The sequence below is a fragment of the Hemicordylus capensis genome, chromosome 5 (genome assembly GCF_027244095.1).
Source record: "Hemicordylus capensis ecotype Gifberg chromosome 5, rHemCap1.1.pri, whole genome shotgun sequence".
Classification (NCBI taxonomy): domain Eukaryota; kingdom Metazoa; phylum Chordata; class Lepidosauria; order Squamata; family Cordylidae; genus Hemicordylus; species Hemicordylus capensis.
This window is the reverse complement of record NC_069661.1, coordinates 193007626-193029983: the sequence shown is the minus strand read 5'-3', so window position 1 is coordinate 193029983 and position 22358 is coordinate 193007626. Positions and strand designations below refer to the sequence as shown.

General features: G+C 44.1%; 1 protein-coding gene across 6 annotated transcripts in view; it reads left to right on the top strand.

Annotated features, from left to right (window-relative positions):
• The first annotated feature begins 3750 nt into the window (after positions 1-3750).
• The window catches only part of NAP1L1 (nucleosome assembly protein 1 like 1), a 32469-nt gene continuing 13861 nt past the window's right edge, over positions 3751-22358 (top strand). For 2 of the 6 annotated variants that reach the window (XM_053255769.1, XM_053255764.1), the window contains exons 1-4: positions 3751-4048; positions 12588-12622; positions 16298-16386; positions 16948-17050. In XM_053255769.1, coding sequence (XP_053111744.1) covers positions 12606-12622; positions 16298-16386; positions 16948-17050 — 209 coding nt within the window. In that variant the 5' untranslated portion in view covers positions 3751-4048; positions 12588-12605. Of the gene's footprint in view, positions 4049-4098; positions 4275-4328; positions 4593-4732; positions 4888-11051; positions 11076-12587; positions 12623-16297; positions 16387-16947; positions 17051-22358 lie in introns of those variants that run through there. The other 4 variants (XM_053255766.1, XM_053255765.1, XM_053255767.1 and 1 more) reach the window with 4 other exon arrangements.

Here is a 22358-nt window from a genome sequence, read left to right as displayed (position 1 = left end):
AACTGTGCATAAGAACTCACTCTGTCAGTTTCTGAATTATGTTTCCTTCACCAGCACTGACCTGATTTTAAAATGAATTATTTTCAATATAATGGTGGTGTAATATCTGCAGTTCCAGCAGCAGTCAGACAGACAGAACTAAGATGATATAGTTACTGATCCTGTTACAAAGTAAACATTATTTCTCACAGTATGATTTAGTTGATTCCATTTTACTCAGTCAGAGTGCTCTAGACATTGAAAAAACAAATTTGCACAACCATTTCCCCCAATCAATATTTTATCATCTAGAACTGAAACTCATATCTTAGTCAGTCCCAGTTCAGTCCAGCGGGATGTCTCTCCCAAGGCAACTTGTATTATGTAAACAAACTAATACACTTGTGCGGGTTATGAATAATTGTTTGGGTCTAGACCCCCCACCACACTGATTCCCTACCCCATAGAGCTGCTGGTCATCCTTCCTTCTCCCTGACAGGGACAGGCACTTGCAACCCTGTGGACACAAATGGTAACCACGGCAAGATTACTTGACTGGTGGTTTTTATTGTGAGGCTACGGCAGAGCCCCTAATGGCACAACGGGGAAGCCTAGAGAGCAGGAGGCTGTTGGTTCGAATCCCCGCTGATGTGTTTCCCAGAATATGTTGTTACCCTGCCTCCGCTTCTCTCTCCTTTCTGTACTGATTTCTGGATTCTAAGCCTCTCGGGGCAGGGACTTGGCCTCCCATACTTTGTATTAGGGATGTGCATGTAACCGGCAGGGGCCAGTTCGAAGGCAGAGGGGATAACTTTAAGGGCGGGGGAGGGTGCATTTACCACCTCCACCCCCACATTTCCCCCACCAGCACTCTCTGTAAAACCAGTCTGGTGGGGTGTCAGTGTACCTCCCTGCCCCCCCTCTCCTCAGACTGGAAGTGACCAGAAGTAATCCATGTACACATCTGCATGTACTTCCTGAGGATCCCAAAACCTTCAGGGATATATTTTTGGGAGAGACAGAAGGCTGCAGAGGGAAGGGAGGATAGGCAAAAACTGCTCCTTCTCTGTTGCATGTGCAACATTTTATTTAGCGTGTGCAAGTAACCCGTGTGCAAATCAGCACGTACTTCCTGAGGATCCCAAAACCTTCAGGGACATATTTTTGGGAGAGACAGAAAGCTGAAGAGGGAAGGGAGGATAGGCAAAAATTTCTCCTTCCCTGTTGCATGTGCAACATTTTATTTGGTGTGTGCACTGTAAGTCTGCATTTCAGCCACTGTGTGGAAAACAAATGTGGAAGTTGGGAAAAATATTAAATGTAATAGTATGAAATTATTTTAAAGGAATAAGATATGCTGTATTGTTACAAAAGTGTACTTGGAGAGTAAATATTTTGTATTCCTCTTATGCAGAATTGATTGTAACTCCTTTCTCTGAATTTGGCTGGAAATGCTATTAGGGAGTCAACATTCTAAAATAGGAGTTTATAGAGCTGAAGTCTTGAAGGCAACTGTCTTTCCTATAAACTCTTCACTCAAAGTTCAAGTTTGTATAGGCTGGCCAGGATTACTCAGTGTTGGCAGAAAGGTACTCAACACAGTTCAGAAGTACTTTTATCATTATGACTACTAGAGATGGTCATGGTAACTAGTAATTACTACTTCACAAATTGCAGGACTGGGCTCTAAAATTTAAGGCTAGTTCTGATGTTGAGCCCTACCATAAATTAAAGCACAAATGTGCTTTTAAGGCCCTCTTAAAAGCTAACAAAGAAGCCAAGCCTAACATCAGCAGGGAGTGCATTCTAAAGCTCTGGGGAAGCTGGGTCTGATCCAGTGAGTCACCACTGACCAAACCAGTGGTAGTTGTAAGCAGACCTCCCCTGCTGACCTTAATGATTGGTGGGGTGTATAAAGGAGGCTTCTCTTAAGAACCTGGGGCCTAAGCAATTTAGAGCTTTTGGGGTAATTAACAGCACTGTGTATTCTGCCCAGAAACATATCCACAGCCAATGCAATGCTCTCAAAATGGGTGTAATATGGTCTCCCCAGGTTGTTCCAGAGACCAGCCTGGCTGCTGCATTTTGCACTGTGAAGCTTCCAAACTACAAAAGAGGCAACTCTATAGAAGAGTGAATTGCAATAGTCAAGCCTAGAGGTTACCCGCATGCGCAATACCGTTTTGAAGTGGTTCTCTTCCAGAAACAGATAGTCGGTGTATCAACCAAAGCTGATAGGAAGCACTACTGGTCATTGCCTCCAAAACCAGAGAGAGGCTTGGGTGCAGCAGAAATACCCTTAAACTGTGTACTTCATCCTTCTAGGGGAGTGTAAACTCCTCTAGAATAGGAAGATCTATCATGTCTCCTGAGTTACAACCCCTTACAATAAGCACTTTCATCTTGTTTGAAAGGAAAGCACTCTTTATATGCTCAAAGATACTCGCTGATAAGGATATCAAAATTGTTACCGTGCTTCTGCAACAGATGGCTGAAATTTACTACACATATAGGTCAAGACTACTGGTTATTAGGAGAAGTCTGAAATGAGACATTTTGCTATACTTAATTTTATTTATTTATTATTTATTTATTATTAAAACTTTTATACCGCCCTTCCAAAAGGCTTAATTGTAAGAACATTTGATTGCCACAGTTTTCTTCTCTCTTGTCTTCTGCTGTCTCACCTTGGCCCCCTCACTCTTTTAAGAATTTTGTTACCAAAATAAATCAACTTTCTCGCGTCACTCTGACTACATACAGCTCTTTGAAATCTTGTTCTGGATGGCTCTCGTCCACCCCTTTGTCCGTCAAAGCCTTGTTTCTTCTTTTTGCTCTGCTTCTCTAGCCCTATATAAGCCACCAAACTGCACCCCCCCTTTTGTGCTTTCAATTCTATCACACCAGAAATCAAGGATCTCCTGCTCTGTCTAGCAACCCCTTTTTGTCATGCTGTGGCTTATGCCTGGAACTGCCTCCCAGTATACCTAGTGATGCCTTCTCTCTTACCTCCTTGAGATCTCTCCTCAAAATCTATCTTTACCATGAAGTCTTTGGCACAACAACTTTAGTTTGCATGTGTTATTGTAACCATGCCTAAGTACTGTATAAACATATAACAAGAACCTCTTGTCTAAGACGAAAGTGAAGGTACTTAAAATTTTTATGCATGCTCTAAAAACCATTGAAATTATGAGCTAAGGTGGTCACCTTAACTTTACTGTCATGTACATAGTAAAGACTTTGTACAGTCTTGCATATTATGCTTACAAATTAGGGTCCATACATCCACACTTTGCCTTGGTCTTTGAGCTAGGCATTGAGTTATGCAGAGATGAGCCCAACCAGAAATTCAACAGGTGCAGCTCACCCAATCTAAGGGTTTGGATTTGATGACTGATAGAATATTCAGATATTATAATAATGTAATGCAATCAACAGAGAGCACAAGGGAGATTGGCTCTCCCTTCTGTCCGTCTGTCTCTTACGCACAGACTAATATATAAGCAAATTCGTGGTGGACACCCACCCACACCCTGATCAGGACGTGCTGAGGCTCAGTCGGAGGCCAGGATTAGCCAGCCTGGCTCGGTGCCCTGCGGCCCCTACCTGCCAGCCCGCCTTCTTCCACTCCAACCCGCGGCGGGACTGTCATCCTTCCCCACCGCCTCCCCGACCACCACACGCGCGCGCGCGGTGGTTTGTCCCCGAGAATCCAGGTGCACGTGGCTTGCCCGTGCCGCGCCTGGCCTTGCCAGTCCGGCTTGATGGTTGGCTAGCGCTTGCTTGGCGGGCTAGGGCGGCGGCAAGGGAGGAAGAGAGAGACCGTTCCTTGTCACTAGGCAGCAAGCGCACCCTTCCAAGGCGCGCGCGAGCGTGCACGCACGGAGTTGCCTGGAAACGGGGGCGCGCGAGGAGGAGGAGGGCGAAGGAAAAGAAGTGGGGTGTTACGTGGTGACGTTAATTCTATATGAGCGCGAGCGGCGGGAGCTTGGGTCTTTTTGCCGCCAGCCGCCCGGCGTTTCTGCCTCGCTCCTCCTGACTTCCTGCGAGACCCGGCCTCGCGCAGGTACTGGGGGCGCGTGAATCGGGGAGGGGGTGGAGGAGGAAGGCCGGCAGGCAGGCGGGCGGGCGGTGAATTGGGGCTGATAAGTTGATATGTCCAGGGGGAGGGGAGGAGATCCCCGCCCTTTGGGTTAGGAAATCCCTGCGCCCCGTCGGCATGGGACGCGGGCTGGCGGAGAAAGCGCGCAGAGGCAGTGCCCGGCGGTGCCCCGGCCGCTCCTCCTCCGCTGGTGGGTATTGACGCCCCCCCCCCCCCGCCCCATCTCAGAGTTGTTGTCGCGTGAGGTGGGGAAGAAGGCCGCTTCCGGCTCCCACCAGTCACGCTTGCCTGGGGGCGAGACTGGCCAGGCGGCCCGTTCTGGCTCGGCCTGGCCTGGCCTACTCGAGCTGGCTGAAGCAGAGACAAGCACGTGGGGCTGGGCGGCCTCCGCCTTCTTTCTACCCCGCCGCCGCCGCCCCCAAGTTCGAGTGTAATATAAACCGCTGGGGCTGCATGAAGGACAGCGAGCGACACGACAACACGGTCAGGCTGTGAGAAAGATAAATATGTGAGCCACGTCGCCGTGGGTGGGTGTGGGGGAGGAGAGGGGACTCGGGACAGGCTCTCTCGTGGAGGGCCCCACACCGCGGGAGGGGCTGGATCTGGGCAGGGCTTGGGAGGTGGCTGTTGTGGCGGGAAGGTTTATGGTCCATTCAGGCTGCTCCTTCTCTCTCTCTAAATGCTCTGGGAGGGTCTCTCGTTAAGGGGCAAGATCTACTAAATGGGTTTGGCGAGGACTTGATGCTGCAGCTTTATGAAAGGCTCTTTCCGCCCCTCCCCTGGACTCGGGCTGCCTTTGCCAGGTAATAAACAATCGCTGGCCTCCATTTCCCTCGCTTTGCGTGGTGTTAATACAGCTCTCGGAGAGTTAAAGGCTGGGCGGCGAATAGCAGCGGCATTTCTGGAGAATAAAAATGAACGCGTTACTCCTTTGGAGGGTTCAGTAAGCAGAACAAATCTTGACCGTCTTCTGCTCATTGGGGTTGTTGTAGTGACTTTAAATAATTCCAAATGTGCTTTAAAAACACTAGGTTACAGATGCTGGGGTGGGTTGTACTTTATAAATGGAAGAGTATGTTTGATTATGTTAGCCAGAGGTTTTCAAGGCAAGGGGTTTAAGTGGTAAATTAAGCGCGGCTTTGAATATTGGGTTTTCAGCCAGAGGGGGTTGTGTCCGACCGAAGGTTGCGCACATACCACCATTTTTAATTTGTATTTGGAGGGGAGAGATACCTAGTAATAGATTAAAAGGAGGTTGCAAGTTGGGATAAAGGTGTTATGGGCATCTGGTCTGAAAAGACAATAGAAGACTATTGACCCCTGCAATATAATGATAAGATGAAAGGCTTTCTGTCAATTAGATTCTTCAAGGCATTGTTGCTTTCTGCACACATTGCTTAACATCCAGCAAAGGTGCAGATGATCAGATGGGCCTTGGGTGTCAATCAGCAGGGCTGTTCTTATGTTCACCTCCCTCACATGTTACAATTAGAATCTTTCATTTTTGGCTTGGTAGCAAACTAGAGTTCACTTTCGCCCCAAACACAGCAAACCATAGTTTGCTGGATTTAGACAACATGGCAACATGTTCCTGCTAAACCAGGAACAGAAATTCTCAATTATTGTGTGTAATAGGAGGAAGAAAGGGAAGAGAAGGGAGTACGCAGGCCAGGATCTGTGCATGCAAGAATCAAGGTTAAACATTGCATCTGAATGCTACCACTGTGTTTATCTTGCAGCCTGTCCTATGTGGGTTTACTTAGGGTTCTCATTGAACACATATTTTTAAGTCTCTGAACTTGAAGGTGTACGCAATTGATCTTGCTTACAGTTTTACAATTCAAATAATGAGCAAAAGTATCACAGGGCTAACATTTAGGGTGCTGCTTGTAACTTCAGGCTTCTCCCCAAGGGTATAAAGGAAAGGAAAGATTGTGCCTTCGAGTCGGTGTTGACTCCTGGCGACCACATAGCGATGTGGTTTTCTTGGTAGAATACAGGAAGGGTTTACCATTGCCTTCTCCCACGCAGTGTGAGATAATAGCTTTCAGCACCTTCCTATATTGCTGCCGCCCAATATAGGAGTTTTCCATATTCTGGGAAACAGACCAGTGGGGATTTGAACCACCAGCCTCCTGCTCTCTAGGCAGGTTGCTTCCCTGCTGCGCCTGTGGCTGGTCCCCAAGGGTATACTTATGGTGTTTTTTTTTTTTTAAAGTTTCCTTATTCATTACTTTCTGTTTAGTTACACCTGAATACATGTCTTTATCATTCCAGAAACTTGGATCAGTACACAGGGTTGTTCAGCTTTGGCCCTCTGGCTGTTTTTGGACTACCATAACCTCCAGCCACAGTAGTCAAGGATTATGGGGGCTGTAAGCCCATGTTTGTAGGAGGGCCAAAGTTGAGCAGCCTTATGTATAGCTAGTCTTTGAGGAATATCTTGACCCGTTGCAAGTTTTAAGCAACCAGGGAGATGGTTTGATAGTGCAGATGTACTTGATATGTGTGTTTCTGGTCATGAGTGGTTAGAGCAATATAAGGTTTAAATACTAAGAAAGTGTTTGCTGTTAATTTTGTTAATTTTATGAAAGGTGGCTCATAAATCTAATAAATAAACAAACACCACTTCTTTTCTGTGTTCTGAGGGCAGGAGCAGTCAAGAGGCTATGTTGAAAGTACTAGTGTTCAGATTAGACATATCACTGTCTTTAAGGATGTCTGTGGGGTGAAATTTGTATTTAAATAATGCTGTGTATATTAACAGTATTTGGGGCTTGAAATTCTGCTGTGGGTACAGGTTCTGTGAATGCAAAGATCTCCATAGGTCATTTGCTGGTCAATGACCGAATGAATAAACTCTCTCTCTCTCCATAAGTCTTCAGAAAATATTCTCTCCTTTTCCCACCCCAGCACATGTTAACAGGTTCTCAGTGTGCCTGACCATAATGGGGAATGGGAAGCCCCTATGTGCCTCCCATTTTCCCCCTCCAGTTCCCCTATAACAAAGCAAGGGAAGGGGGTACATTGGGGTATAGGGAGGGGTAAAGGCCATTTCCTGTAATGGCTTGGCAAAGTGCTTGTGGGTATTTCCATGCACATTTGCCTTAAAGAGATGACAGAGAAAACGGGATACTCTGGGCGGATCGCTGTTCCTGTGGTGAGCTGTTTAAGTCTTTTTCTGTGTGCTTGCAACTAGGAGTGTGCAAGCAGGTTCGACGGTTTGGGGTCGAACTGAACCACCCCCTGTTTGGTCTGACACCGGACCAGATCTGCCCCCCGGCCCATTCGGGGAGGGGTTGCGAGGTTTGTTAAAATTTTAACTTTTTAAAAAAACCTTATCCTTCTGGGGGTGTTCTCCAAGGTGGGGGTTGTGGTCCGCGTACCACCACGGTTTTTTGCCCAAAACCAGTCAGTTCCCCCCACCCACCCAGCGTGGCAGCCATTTTGGAGGCTGCTGCGCCTGTGCAATGGGCCTCTGCATGGCCTAGCATGACCCAGGCCACTCAGAGACCCGTTGCACAGGCGCAGCGGCCTCCAAAATGGCTGCCACGCTGGGTGGGTGGGGGGAACTGACTGGTTTTGGACAAAAGGGAGGCTGGTGGGAGGGAACCTCCGCGGACACCCCCTCCCCGCTTTCTTGGAGAACACTCCCAGAGGAGGTATGTTTTCTTACTAAAAACATTTTTTTAAAAATTCGCAAATCCCCACCGAACCGGGAGGGGGATTTAAGGGGGTGCCGGACCGAACTGGCCCAGTTCCGTGCACACCCCGACTTGCAACTTGCCCTGCCTATATGGTACCTTCAGGCCACACTACTTTGTTGATTTGAAAAGCTATGTGTGTCTTCCATTGGAGAACTGGACACCCTTAAATGAAGCAAGTTCCTAATTAGCTCTGAATCATTAGGCCTTTGCATAGAAAAGAGACTGTATTTTGGAACTACAGAATAAAACAGGAATTTAATAACAGGGGAAAGTGCACTAAATGTGTGGGACACTGGCTAAGCTGTATACAACTTAGCATTCTATTGTGCTATTATAAATTCTTGATGTATTAAAGAGCTGCAACCTTGATGTATTAAAGAGCTGCATTAATAGATTTGGGCCTGTTCAGATGTACTGTAATGTTATCTAGATCCTGGTGTGTTGACTAACTCTGGTTAGAAGAAGAAGCCAGTTAGATGTAACTAGCAATCCTGGCTTGATCTTAACCAGAATCTGATATAAAATGCTTCTGAGCCTTGCACTTGAATGGGAAGGGGTGGGGGGGTGTTCTCCCAAGGCTTGGGGAAATCTGGAACCAGGATTTAATTCTGTCTCTATTTTATGTCTGAACAGGCTTCCTGAATAACTGGATCTAGTGATCCTGTGCCAAATGTTTGGTCACTTCTCTGTTTAGCTGGCTGGCTTGTCTTAAACTGCTTTTTGACTGCAACCTACAGAACACATAGTAAAAGCCTTCTTTCTGTCCTCTACATAAGAAGGTGGTCAGATGAAAATGGCTCTTGTTTATATTATAATATAAACATCATGTTTATATTAATTATCTGATCTTTTGTACCAAGATGAAGCTACCAGCAATACCAAAGTCTCGGTAATCTTGTTTGACTTTGGTTCATACCCGTTTGACACTGGGAAACTACAGAGAGTAAAGAATTAACTTTTACTAGGATCAGTTTTATATGCCAGCCTTGTATTTTCAGTGAGTGAGGTTTGCAGAGATTTGGGGTGAAGACAGACGACTTAAAAAAAAAATAGAGCTGCTTTTGAAGTGTCACTTGTGTTCATCCTGAGTCCTGCCTTTCTGACAGATTGATGTAACCAAAAATCCCTCTTCTCCCCTCCCCATTCACTCTCCAGCAACAGTTTTGCCCCTGTTACATCTTCATTTTTCATATAAATAGTGAAGAGCATATGTTATATTTTTAAAAACTGCATATACATTTAATGCCTACATAGAAAATGGATAATAAATGTGGACATCTAGCCCATATAAAGGAAGTGGCAACACTAATATGCAAGCTAGCTGATATTCATAGCTCTCAAGTCAGTTGAGAAGCTGTGCTGAACCTGTGCCTGAGGGACCCACTGTGAGCGCCTCTTATATTGCATCTGTTGTCACCCATATTCTCACTAGTAGAGAGCATTTCTGCATCTTTTTAATATCAATATTTTACTTGTCCAGACTTAATTGCTTAAGAAATTTGAGTTTGAAATTTGGGATTGACATTTGTGGATCTGCACATAAACAGTCTTGGTGAAGCCTGATGGCACTACTAATTAATACTTCAAAGTGAAGCCTGGCATTGTCAGCATGTCTTACTAGTTGGTGCCAGCCACTCTTGCAAAGCAGGGGGCTGTTCTCGAATCTTAGATGAAGGTCTCTTGACTATCACTGCTGTTACTGTGTTGGGATGTAGGCACTTCATAGAGAATTCTAATGCAAAATTGAGGGATTTGATCTTAAGTAAAGAAAAGTAGAATAGATACAACAGGGAAACTGGTTTTGAAAGAATCATGGAAGTTGATTTCGTGGAGTGGTGTAGCATTCTTCAAGGACTATTTCTATAGCAGTAAAGTAGTAAAAAAGCCACTGTTCCTAATGAATGCATAGATCTGTCAAAAATAAGCAATCATTTGTTATATACTCAGTTGTAGGTGCAGTAGTATGTTTATTGTGGTCACAGACCAGATTAACAAACAATAACAATTAATAGCATTAATAAGAAAATTCAAAAGTTTACAAAATCACAAACTATTCAAATTACTACACTCAGTTGTATTCAACTACTTCTAACCAGATACACTCCTTTCACATCAATCTCCTGCTTTGCTTCCGCAGCTCTAAGTTTGGAGCTGTAAATGGGAATAAGGGTCACCCCTGAAAGTACATCACATTTTGGAGAAGCTTAGATGCTTCATGTAATTCCTGTGATGGTCTCTGCCAGCTTGAAACTGGGCTGGCAGTCCCACCTTCCTCTTTTCTGACCCTTTCTGGATCAGGAAAGTCATAGTTATGCTACACTCTCCGATAGGGGTGTGCACGGAACTGGTTTCTGCAGTTCCATTCAAATTCAAACTGGACTGTGGTTCTGCAACAGTTTGGTTGAACCAACTGGGTGGTCCGATCCATTTGACTGAACCAAGTCAAACCGGTTTGGCAGGCTTGTAAACTGGTCCAGTGGATGTACGGATTCCAAAATTGCAATGCCATGTGGGTGAGTTGCTGGAAGGAGTGCAGCGCACTTGGGCTGAATAAGGGGGTGGGTTTGAGGGGGGAGTGGCTGCCAGATTGGTAAGGATCTTAATCTACTTTTAAAGGTGCCCTCTTGCTCCCCCCCGCCGGCCACCCTTTAGAAGACTTTTCAAGGATTCTTCCACTCCCTTTCTTATAAAGAGAGTTCCAGATTCTTGTAAAGAGGACTCACCAGATACAAGCATTGCCCCTTGAACTGCCAAACCAGTCCGTGAGCTCGGTTCGGTTTGATCGCAGACTGTCTGGTCCAGTTTGCGATTGAACAGTCACGTTGAGCAGGCCCGGTTCAAAGTGCACTGGCTTGTGCACACCCCACTCTAAAGCTTAGTGCAATAGCTGAGACAACCACCATACTCCTCAGCCCAGGCTGAAGCAAGAAGCTGAGGTTCCCATAATTCTTGCTATGTTGATGTTGAACAGTGGGAATATGGGGGTGGCACACAAATTGTCAACAGGAACTTTTAGATTATAGCAGTATTTCTCCAACTAACATAGTCACAATCACTGTAACTGATTAATCTATATCACACTTGCATTTTAATATATGATGCATCTTAGATATATATTTGTAGCTTTGTTTTTGAATGCATTCAAAAATATTTGGGAAATTGATTTTTCTATTGCTATGCACTGACTAGGATCTCAATTTGCAGAGTAGTAATGGACAAATACTCTTGTGAAGATTACAAATGTAGTGACAAGTGAAAGGAATCTTTCAAAGCACACAGTACAGGTTTGGAATAATATTTGAAATCTCTATTATAATGTTTAGATCACAACTTGTGCAACAGTAGTCTGGATACTAGCATCATAGTACTGGTTTCCTAGATGTTTTTTCTTGTACTGATAATATAAAAAGATATAGAAGAATTTACCAAAATACATATTTGATTAAACGAGAAGAAACAAGGAAAGCTTCAAGGTTATGAATTCAAATTAACTGCATGTAGTATAGTTAATACGCATTAGTAAGTCAGCCATTGCTGGCACCTCTTAAATGAAGACTTTTTCCAATTAGGGACTCTCCTTAAGTATGTCATTCTAAAACCACATTAATCCCCCTTGTCACAACCTTTCAGTCTAGCACAAACTTTCCCCAAGTGTGTCATACATCACCAGCATGCCTATAATGTGAAAACTCTTTTAGTTGACATGTAAAATAATGCATCTGTTTGGCACAGTTCCTCAAACAACCTCTTCCATACTTTCCAAAGGGTTTCTTTAGTAATTTTATTTTGCATGATCTTGCTTGAATGGTAATACTCACCGAGTATTTATTTATTTATTTAACATATTTTTATACCGCCTCAAACCAAAGTCTCAGGGCGTTTCACAACAACAAAACGCTAAACAAAACATTAAAATCAATTAAATGCTAAAAACAGTTTAAAACAAATCAATAACCATCTAAAAGTTAAAAAGCCTAAGTCTGCCTTAGACAGACAGACTAGGATATATGGACATGTAAACAGTTAATCTTAATTCTGTCCTTTCAGTTCGATGTAACATGGCTGCTATACAAGAATCTTTGGTGGGTTTATTTTGTCTTAAAAGCCTAAAAATCTTGCGTGTCACTTTGTTTGTACATATGGTGAATCTTAGGTCTGTGGCACTTTAGGTATAGGTTTCCTTAATGTGCAACCATGATAGGTGACAACCAGAATATTCTGTAAAAGCAAAGAGGCTCAGGAAATAACCATGCTTGTGACAGTAGAGGGGGAAGTGAAACCAACCATATCACTGATCATTGGGGAGGCTGCTGGCAGCATGGTGATTATTTTCACAACATGAGTGATCCAGGTAAGGAGTAAGCGGAATGTTAAACTCACCGTGTTGAGCAGAAGCCATTCTAGCTGTCTGGCATGTGATGCTGTGATGGAAGAATCAGCGCTGAATAATGGTACCTTGAATGACATGGCCTTGTAGTGAAGACTGTATGCAAGCCTAGGAAGAGCTAAGCGCTACTTAGCAATGCTTCACCTTGTGTGTTCATTAAAGTACATTATAGAGATGCATCAACATGCAAGTGTAGCAACATTTTAAATTACTAGCTTTTCCAAACCGCATCTCACATGTTGTAATGTAAGAAAATGAGGTGGCCTACAGTACGATGCAGTTGAAGAACTGCTGCTGTAGCAAAAGCATAACTGTTTCTTAGATGCATTGCAAAAGGGTGCAATCTTCTTTCTGGAACAATCATTTTATTGCTTAAGCATTAATTAAACATAACTTTTTTCCTTAAAAGGTTTTCTGAGGTCTGAAAATGGCAGACATTGACAAGTAAGTCTGTTTTAACTTTGGCTAAAGTAGTGGATCTTTCAAAATTGCCGTGATATACAATCTGTTGTGCTGCCTTGCAAAGAGTCATAGCTAAGCAAAAGTTGTTCCACAACCTTGCGAGCACTGCCCCAAACCATAACCAGGCCTGTATGTGCTTCAGTGTCCTGAGAATCTTGCCTTTCCTTTAAAGGGGTGGGTGGGCGGGGTTTCCTGCTATCATGGTTATGAAAACAGCTTGTAAGTTTGTGGGCAGTACATTACGGTCTGAAAGCTGGAACACACTCTAAAATCGGAGCAGCAAAGAGTATTCATGTGGTGGAGGAGCAAATATGTACGCTTCATGTCAGGACCTATACATATAAGCCCTATTCAAAGGCTGTACATGATGGCAGCCATCCCAAAGCATGCCTGAAGTCCTGGCCAGGGGCATCACTCACCTCCCTCACTGAACACCTCATGGTTACGGCAGCATTAGTCTAAGAATCTAGAGCCAGCATGGTGTAGTCGTTAGAGTGCTGGACTAGGACCGGGGAGACCCGAGTTCAAATCCCCATTCAACCATGAAACTTGCTGGGTGACTCTGGGCCAGTCACTTCTCTGTCAGCCTAACCTACTTCACAAGGTTGTTGTGAGGAGAAACTTAAGTATGTAGTACACCGCTCTGGGCTCTTTGGAGAAAAAGCGAGATATAAAATGTAAATAATAATAATGAGGCAAATCATGATGGTGGGCACTTCTGTGATTGGTAGCCTGGTGTGACTCTGTCTGGGGAAATAATCCTGAATTTCAGCATGTTAAATCAGAGTATGCATAACTCTAATTCTAGCCATAGAAACCTTTTCTGTAATGTGAACAGAAGTTTTGTATGTGGTTCTTATGGTTGTCCATATTTGATTTTAATACTGCAGGACCAAGTCATCTGAAGTAGATTAGATGGAACAACAGTCAGACTTGGCTTTACACATCTAAAAGGAAATCATCTAAATCTAAACATTAGACACGTTGTTCTGTTTTTCCTCCTGCACATAGCTTAATGCTGTGGCAACAATACTGAATCTTATAGCATGCATAGATGTGTGCGTGTGCTGTTTGTTTAAATTTGTATGCCACCCTAGGGTTCAGTACAGGCCTTGACAAATACCCTTTCACTCTTAGAGCCAGACTCCTCTCTGCTCCACTGCTTACCCACAGCAATGCCCTCCACTTCATGAGGAAGTGGACTTTTCTCCTGGCCATGTCTGTCTGGCTCAGGCACCTGATGAATGGACTCAATCAGTAGGAGGAGTGAGTATGCAAAGTGGGGGCCGGTGGTTTGTTCCTCCTCACCTGTTTGAGCCAGACTGACATAACCAGAAGGTGGAGCATGCAAGTGAGGCATGGACAAATCACTATTACTCGGAGCTGTACAACCTTGGTCCCACCCTCACCCCCCTGCAGATGCTGGAGTACAACTCCCATCGCCCCTGTCTTGGCCACTGTAGCTGGGACTGATGGGAGTTGCAGTACAAAACAGCTGGAGGGCCGAAGCTGGTCGCATCTGTTTTGACTCAGGCAGCCAGTGGGTCAAGGTGACCACCTGATTGTGTCCACCCCTTGCCTGGCTCTGTTGCCACCCTTAAATTTTAGGCACCACGATGAGCTGGTACTTAGGAGTTGTCAAGATCTGGGCTAATATTAGTTTAATTGTTTATATGGGTCCTTGTCTCTTAAAGGACTCATAATAAAAAGTTGTTGTGGGAGGAGGAAAACATTGGCCATATCTGGTTGTGAAAAAGAGTGTAGGTGTTAAGTAAAAGCATGTTGTTCACCCAGACATGCAAACAAAGTGCAAACCAAGGAACTTGTGCCCTTGTTCTATCACAGTGAGAATATAAGTCAGATTTCAGTTCCAGTGTACATCTGAGATGCTGCTTAATATGTCTAAAGCCAGTACACTTGCATTTGAATCTGTCTCTTCCCTTTTTCGTTTTGGTCAATAGTGCTAAATTGGGAAGACAGTGTTGTCTTACCTCTTTCTAAAAATGTCAGTTAATTGCTTTTAATGCTAAAGGCAAGGTAGTACACACTTTAAAAAGTACTAGCTGACCTGGTGCAGAGCATCTGTGCTGCTAGTTCTCCCTGCCCCGTCTTCATCCCCTCAGCCGTTCTCCCCCATTCTTTCGGCCAGTTCATTCTCACCCTCAGCACTAGTTTCACTGCCCGTGTCGCCGCTTGCTTGGCTGTCCTCGTGAGGAGACGGGCGGTTGGAGCTGACGAGCGCTCTCCCGCCCGACTAGCAGTGGCACTGCTGCTGCCGCCTCCTCCTTGACCTCCCTCCCTCCTCAGCAGACTGGCTCCCCTGCTGTGCTCTGCTCTGCCAGGAAATCTTGTGTGATGTGCCACGTACCACGGGATTCGCTCCATACGTCCTAAGGCTTTTAAATACAAAGAAGATGTGGGGAAATGTATTTAAGGGAAGTATTCTCTATTAAAAAAAAAAATCACAATAGAGACACTAGCTCAGGGGTTGAAAACATCTGTTCCATGCAGAAGGTTGCAGGCGTCTCCAGGTAGGGCTGGAAAAGACCCCTGTCTGAAACTCTAGAGAGCCACTGTCAGTCGATGGAGACAAGACTGAGCTAGGTGGGCCAATGGTCTGATTCAGTATAAAACAGCTTTGCAAGTGTAAATGTATTATTATCTTTATTTTTACATTTACATCCTGCTCTTCCTCCAAGGAGCCCAGAGCAGTGTACATCTTTATATTTATCCTCACAACAACCCTGTGAGGCAGGTTAGGCTGAGAAATAAGCCCAGAGTCACCCGGTGGGTTTTGTCACTGAATGGGGATTTGAACTTGGACTTCTTGGTACTAGTCCAAGCTTTCAGGTTCCAAAATAACTTATCATTCTTGGAGTGTGTCCTGACACTTGAAATGTTTGTATTGCTCTCTTGCCAACCAAAGAAGTAGTGCTGTGGTCCTCAGTTATATTATTGTATATTATAAATTTGCATCATGCAGTGCAATGTTGGAGTACAGATATGTTGTATCTTCTGATGCCATGACATCTGACAGGTTGTCTCATCTCTGTTGCTTGCCAGTCATTCCTGTTGGCTCAGTATAAAAGAGATCTAAAGATCCCCTTCCCTTCTTGGTTAAATGTAATTTTTTCTTAAAGCTGCAGATCCTCCCCCACCCCCGCCACACACACACTTCCCTTTATAGCACTTACATATCCTCCATTTACATGATTGCAAAATTGTCCCAATTTCCCTGCATAATATTATCACAGGTATGTACCTAGCCCACCCAAAATGATACTTCTTGCTGTTTAAGCAGAAGCAGGAGGGAAAGGAGGCTACAGGAAATCTGGAGAATTCAGTGTATTATCTATACTGATCATAGCTGATGCCTTATCCATCTTGAATATTTGTCTCTGATTGTACTGGCTTTTGTTTTTTTGCAAATGTGTTTATACTGTGAGAGCCTTAAAAAATCAGTATATCCATAATACTACCATTGCAATGGGGAAAGAGGGCTGTGCGTTAGGAAATTGGTTTCAAAGATGTAGCTTCTGGTCATATTTCTAATTAGAATGTTACCAAGTCATATTTAAAGTGTTAACTTGTTAAACTTGCATGCTAAAACTGTTTGTTTGAAGAGATTCAGTCTTGGTTTGGCTTGGATTTTAATAGCAAAGAACAAGCTGAACTTGACCAACAAGATATGGAAGATGTTGAAGAAGTAGATGATGAAGAAACTGGAGAGGATGCCAACAGCAAAGGTAATTGCAAAGTGAGCAGAGACTTGAGTTCATAAAGCTGTGCTCTGTAAGATGTGCCTTTCTCAGTTTAACTTGAATCCTGCTGGTGTAACTTGCCTTTCCAAGTTATTGCTAACCTTGAGCCAGTTCAACGAGAACAGCAAATTGATTGCCCTATGCAATGCTTGCTTGGCTTAAATTTTTAGACAAAATTGTCCACATGTTAAATTCTAATGCAGTCCTGCTACCTAACATTTCAGTAAACTTGCTTGGATTTTGGTTATTTTATTGATCCTGCCCCCCGCCCCAACTCCAGCCAAATAAACTGGCTTTAAATGTAATGTTAAACAAATTAGTATATTGAGCTGTCTCTGTAGGTGACTTAAAACTTTTAATGCCTAGCATATTGTGCTGTTGTATAGAACTGACATTAGACTTATGCTAGGAACTTGCTTTCAGTGTTCTAGGCAAGCAGTGCTATGTATTTTGGTGAAAAAATCTGTTTGTCCATTGTTGGGTCTAAAACAGTTTCATGCCAGGTTGGTGGTATACTGTTAGAAATAACTCTCCTGTTTCATTTAGCACGTCAGCTGACTGTACAAATGATGCAGAATCCTCAAATTCTTGCAGCCCTGCAAGAAAGACTTGATGGCTTGGTTGGAACACCTACAGGATATATAGAAAGGTATAGTGAGCTCTGCATGTGGGCTTTTGCTGTATATTGCCTCTTGCTAAAAATGTTTGCATTATGTCAGTTAGTGGTTGTGTTTGAATATTGTGTTAGAGGGTTTGATCCTTAGGGTAAAAATTAATGAAGTTTGGTATATCAGAGCAAAGCTATCTGCTTCAGAGAACTAAATGATGTTTCACAATATAGTTAAGTATTGGAAAGGGGTAGAACATAAAATCACAGGGAAGTTGCCTAATGAGTCTAGACACCAGGAATTTTTTTGTTTCATGTTTGCAGAATTTATACATGGCTTTTGTATTTGAGATACACCATATTATCATAGAGTGCTTGTTTTCTCCTTGCCCTTTTGAACTTTGCAGAACACTCTCCATGCAGTCATTATTCATTCTATCTTGCTACACTTGCTTATCTCTTGATTTTTGCGATGGGCAGCTACACAGTCCTAAAAAAACCCTTTTAAATCAGCTAAGATTAATTTTATAAGGGTAGTGTGGGATGAAGGCTGCAAAAACTGGCCATATTGCTGAAAATGCACTCTCCATGCAGTCATTATCCAGTTGTCTAACTGGGTCACAGTATGGTAGTGCCCTTGTTCAGGCTTAGCTTATATTCCAGCCAGTGCACAGCTACAAGTTCAAATTGTTGACGATGCAGTGTGTAAATCCTAGCCTGAGTTCTAAACATTGTCATGGCTGTTCTAGCAGGCACCTTCATTACTAACATGGCACAGAGTGCTTCAGGAGAGCATTTTTGTAACACTAGCTTCAGTCGTAAGTAGTGGATTTAGAAGCTAATGGATGTTGGCTAGAGTGTACTGATCTTAGATGGAAAATAAGAAATGGGTTTTCAAATGCATCTACAAATATAAAAAATGGAGAACAAAAAAAGCCACTTTGTATTTGAATAGAACTTCTGTAGAGCAAAGGTCTTACTACTTGGGATAATGGGTATGCTGAAAAAATGCTAGATTATCATGGAATTAAAATTAAAATCTAATGCCCCAGAAGCATACATGGTCAAGAACCAAACTACTAGGGGTGTGCACTGAACCGTTCTTGGTGGTTCAGTTTGCATTCAAACCAAACTGCTGATCTGCGAACTGGTTAGTTAGAACCGGCTGGCAGTTCAGTTCATGTGGTCGAACCAGTCTGACATGATTCGAGGGACTATCCTTGTAAAGGGGAATCTGGTGAGGATTCCCCTTTACAAGCAAAGGGGATTCCTACTTCTAAAGGGGTTCAAAGGGTGGGCGGTGAGGGTTTATGAGAGGATACCTTACTAGTGGGGGGGCGCCCGCAGGACTAGAGGGGCTGCTGGGGCCGGCAAGGTACCCTCTTGCCCACCCCCTGCCCCTTTAGAGGTAGGAATCCCCTTTGCTTGTGAAGGGGGATCATCACCAGTTTCCCCTTCGCATAATAGCTCTTGAACCAGGCCAAACTGGTTCAAACCAGGCCAGGTTTGGTTCAGACTCGAACTGACCCCCTTTTTGGAGTTCTGGTCCAGTTTGAGCCTAAACCAGTCTGGTTCAAATCAAACCTTGTTCAGTTCGAACCAGTTCTGCACACCCCTACAAACTATATGTTAGATAATGCTGTGACGGAATTTTTGTTCAGGAAATAGTTTTGGGAGGGCTGTGACTTTTAAGTAAAGTAGTAGTGATTACATATACATGTGTGCTCTTGATCCTTTCCCTATGTGCTGTTTTTCTCCTCCAGATAGGGATGTGCAGAACCGGTCTGACTGTTCGGTCCGGGGGTTTGTGATCGAATTGAACACACACACACCCCGGTCCGTCCGAACTGGAACCGAACCGCCAGTCCGGTCCAGAAGGTCCGTGAATTTCCCCCTCCAATTTTAAATCAAAAGTAACTACCTGTAGCCCCTTCGGGGGGCTTGCTGTAGCTGCAGGGGGAGGGTCCGCAAGGGTTCCCTCTCCCCCCACCGGCCTCCATCAGCCGGGTAAATGTAGTCATTTTGGCCCTTTCGGGCCTCCATAAAGGTGAGCAACGGCCATTTTGGCTGCCGCCACACATGCACAAATGCCCTCTCCGAGGGCTCGCCTTTACAGAGGCCCAAAAGGGCCAAAAAGACTATGTTTACTCGGCCGCGGCGGTGATGAGGGAGGCCGGTGGGGGGAGAGGGAACCTTCGCGGACACACACCCCTCTCTGTGGCTGCAGCAAGCCCCTTGAAGGGGCTACAGGAAGTTACTTTTGGTTTAAATTTTTTCAAAAAAGGTTCGCAGACCGGACCGGGGGGAGGGGTTCGATGGGGGCCGGACCGAACTGACCCAGTTCCGTTCGAGGCTGGTCCGACCTCAAACCGGGCCATATGGTTCCGTGCACACCCCTACCTCCAGATAGCCCCTTAACTGCTACTTTGTCCCCCATGTGGTACCCCACAGAGGGAAAAGAAACGGGGGTGGGGAGGAAGAGCCAGCGTGGTGTAGTTGTTAGAGTGCTGGACTAGGACCGGGGAGACCTGAGTTCAAATCCCCATTCAGCCGTGATACTAGCTGGGTGACTCTGGGCCAGTCACTTCTCTCTCAGCCTAACCTACTTCACAGGGTTGTTGTGAAAGAGAAACTCAAGTATGTAGTACACCGCTCTGGGCTCCTTGGAGGAAGAGCGGGATATAAATGTAATAATAGTCATTTGGAACAAATGATGGGTGAGAAAAGAGTTAAGCACTTTCTTCTTCCTGCTGCTTTGTGAACAAAAAGTCAATTGAGTATTGTTGCACACACTTGCGCACAATGTGTGGCTTGCTTTTCACCTTCTAATTGTAGGCCACAGTTGACTTTGGATCTGCTGTGAACTTGCTTTCTCTTCTCTCGCAGCATATTTAAGTAACTCTGCTAATCTACAAGGTCCTTGATTCAAGATCAGTAAGTCCTTACTGAGTTTCATGATGTTTTAACTGAGAGATCTTTTGAGAGAGTTGTCAAAAGTCAGATCTTTGCTTTAAGAACAGTAACAAGCCCTAAGCTCATTTAGCATGCTAGCTGAAGCATTGCTAAGCAAGATAAATTAATGGGTGTAACAGTTTGAATTTGGTCTAATGCTTGCATTCTTGCTTGATTTGAAATATTTTGCAGATGACCTTTGTGTCTTGTTCTTTATATTTTGCCCTTATAGTTCTTTATTGAATTTGGTGCAAGATTATTTAAGCATGGAATGTACATGCATCTCAGCTAAGTTGGTTTGAGAGAACTCTCATTTCTTCCCCCTGCTCCCCCCCCCATGCTAGCTTACTCACATAAGCTAGGCATTTGCTAACAGTCTCTTAAGCAGCTATGCAGAGTATAACTCATTTCTTCTCAGTTATCTAAGATTTTGTTACTGTAGCTTGGCTTATCTTTACCACTTTCATCCCTTTGTTGTTCTTTAAACTGTTTGCTCTGGAGCAAATATACTGTTATCTCTAGTCATGAGGATTTTGTTATGAGAGGTTTGTGTTTATCAAATTAAAACAATCTTGTTCAGATGTGCAACTTTCTGCTTGCTAGTGGCCAGTCATTGCCCCTTCGCAAGCAGTTGGAGAGTGCAACTGGTTGACCTATCTGCTGTTACGTGACTTGTCCTCAGAATGTGAAGCCTACAGTTACCAAAGCAAAAATATAGCACAATACCATGTTGAATGCTTTTTTAAAAAGTTGCCTTAAAATACTATTAGAATCATAGGCTTGGTGATTCTCTTTATTTATGGTGAGGTGGTGATTCTCTTTATTTAGCAGTTGGAGAACAACTGGTTCTATCCATCCCCAGCACAGTAACCCTCCAGTGACTGTTGCTAGTGTCTGTCTTATGATTCTTTTTATAATGAAAGCCCTTTGGGGGCAGGGAGCCACCCTGTTTATTTATATTTCTCAGTGTAAACTGCACTGGGAACTTTTGTTGGAAAGTGGTATATAAATATTTGTAGTAGTAGGCTTGGAAGGAACCTAGGAGGTCTTCTAGTCCAATTCCCTCCTTGCTTAAAGTGGGAAACTGCCACAGCATGCCTGATAAATGGCCATCAAGCCTCTGATTGAAAATCTCTAATGAAGGGCATTCCTTTCCACTGGGACACTCAGCCTTTGTTAATGCATCCTAAGATTGCCTTGGCTCTTTTGGCTGCTGCATTGCACTGTTGTGACTCATGTTCAACTTCTTGTCCATTAAAACATGTAGGTCCCTTTCATGTGTACTGCTGCCAAGCCAGCTGTCTTGTGCATCTGATTTTTCTAATCTGAGTGCAGGACTTTAGATTTGTCTCTGTTGAACTTCATCTTATTGGCTTTGGCCCAGTTTTGGAGCCTGTCCAGATTGGTTCAAATCTTCAATCTGTCTTCTGAGGTGTTGGGTATCCCCCAGTTTTGTGTCATCAGCAAATTTGAGAAGCATCCCCTCTATTCCTGTCTTTAAGTCACTTATACAAATGTTGAACAGCTCATGGCTGAGAACAGAGCCTTCTGTCTAGAGCAGGGAGGGCTGCTCAACTTCAGCCCTCTTGCAGATGTTGGCCTTCAGTTCTCATAATCCCTGGCTATTAGCCAGTGTGATTGGGGATTATGGGAGTTGTAGTCCCAGAACAGCTGTGGAGGCTAAGTTGAGGAGGACTGATCTAGAGACACAACTTTAGAAAATTTTGAAGCCATGGAAAACAAGTAGGTTTTGGGGGAGGGATTGAGGGGAGGAGAGAGATTTGGTGAAAACTTTATATATTTATATATTAAAAGATTTAATATACCACCCAATCCACAGACTCAGGGTGGTGTACAAACAAGAACAGCATCTGAGATCTAAAAAATAAATTAAAAATTAAAGTGAAAATGCCTGGCAGAAAAGAGGTGTTCAATGAGGTTTTAAGGGCTGAAAGGGAGGAGGCAGACTGAATCTGGGAGGGGGAAGAGAATTCCAAAGCGAATGGGCAGCAACAGAGAAAGCCCTTCCACTAGCCCTAGTACTATGGGCCTCTCTGAGACCAGGGACTGAAAGAAGGGCAACCTGAGAAGATCTCACAGGATGAGACAGGATTCACCGGGAAAGGCGGTCCTGAAGGTAGGCAGGTGTTAAGCCCTGAAGGGTTTTAAAGGTGAGAAGCAGCACTTTGAATTGGACCCGGAAGCAAACCAGTGCTGCAACCACAAGAGAGTTGTCATATAATATCTCCTAGCGCCAATAAGCAGGCGGGTCGCCGCATTCTGGACCAACTGAAGCTTCTGGATCGTCTTCAAAGGCAACCCAGGTAAAGTGCATTACAGTAATCCAGATGAGTATATACGCAATACTTTATTTTTATATCATAGTTAAAAGACAAAA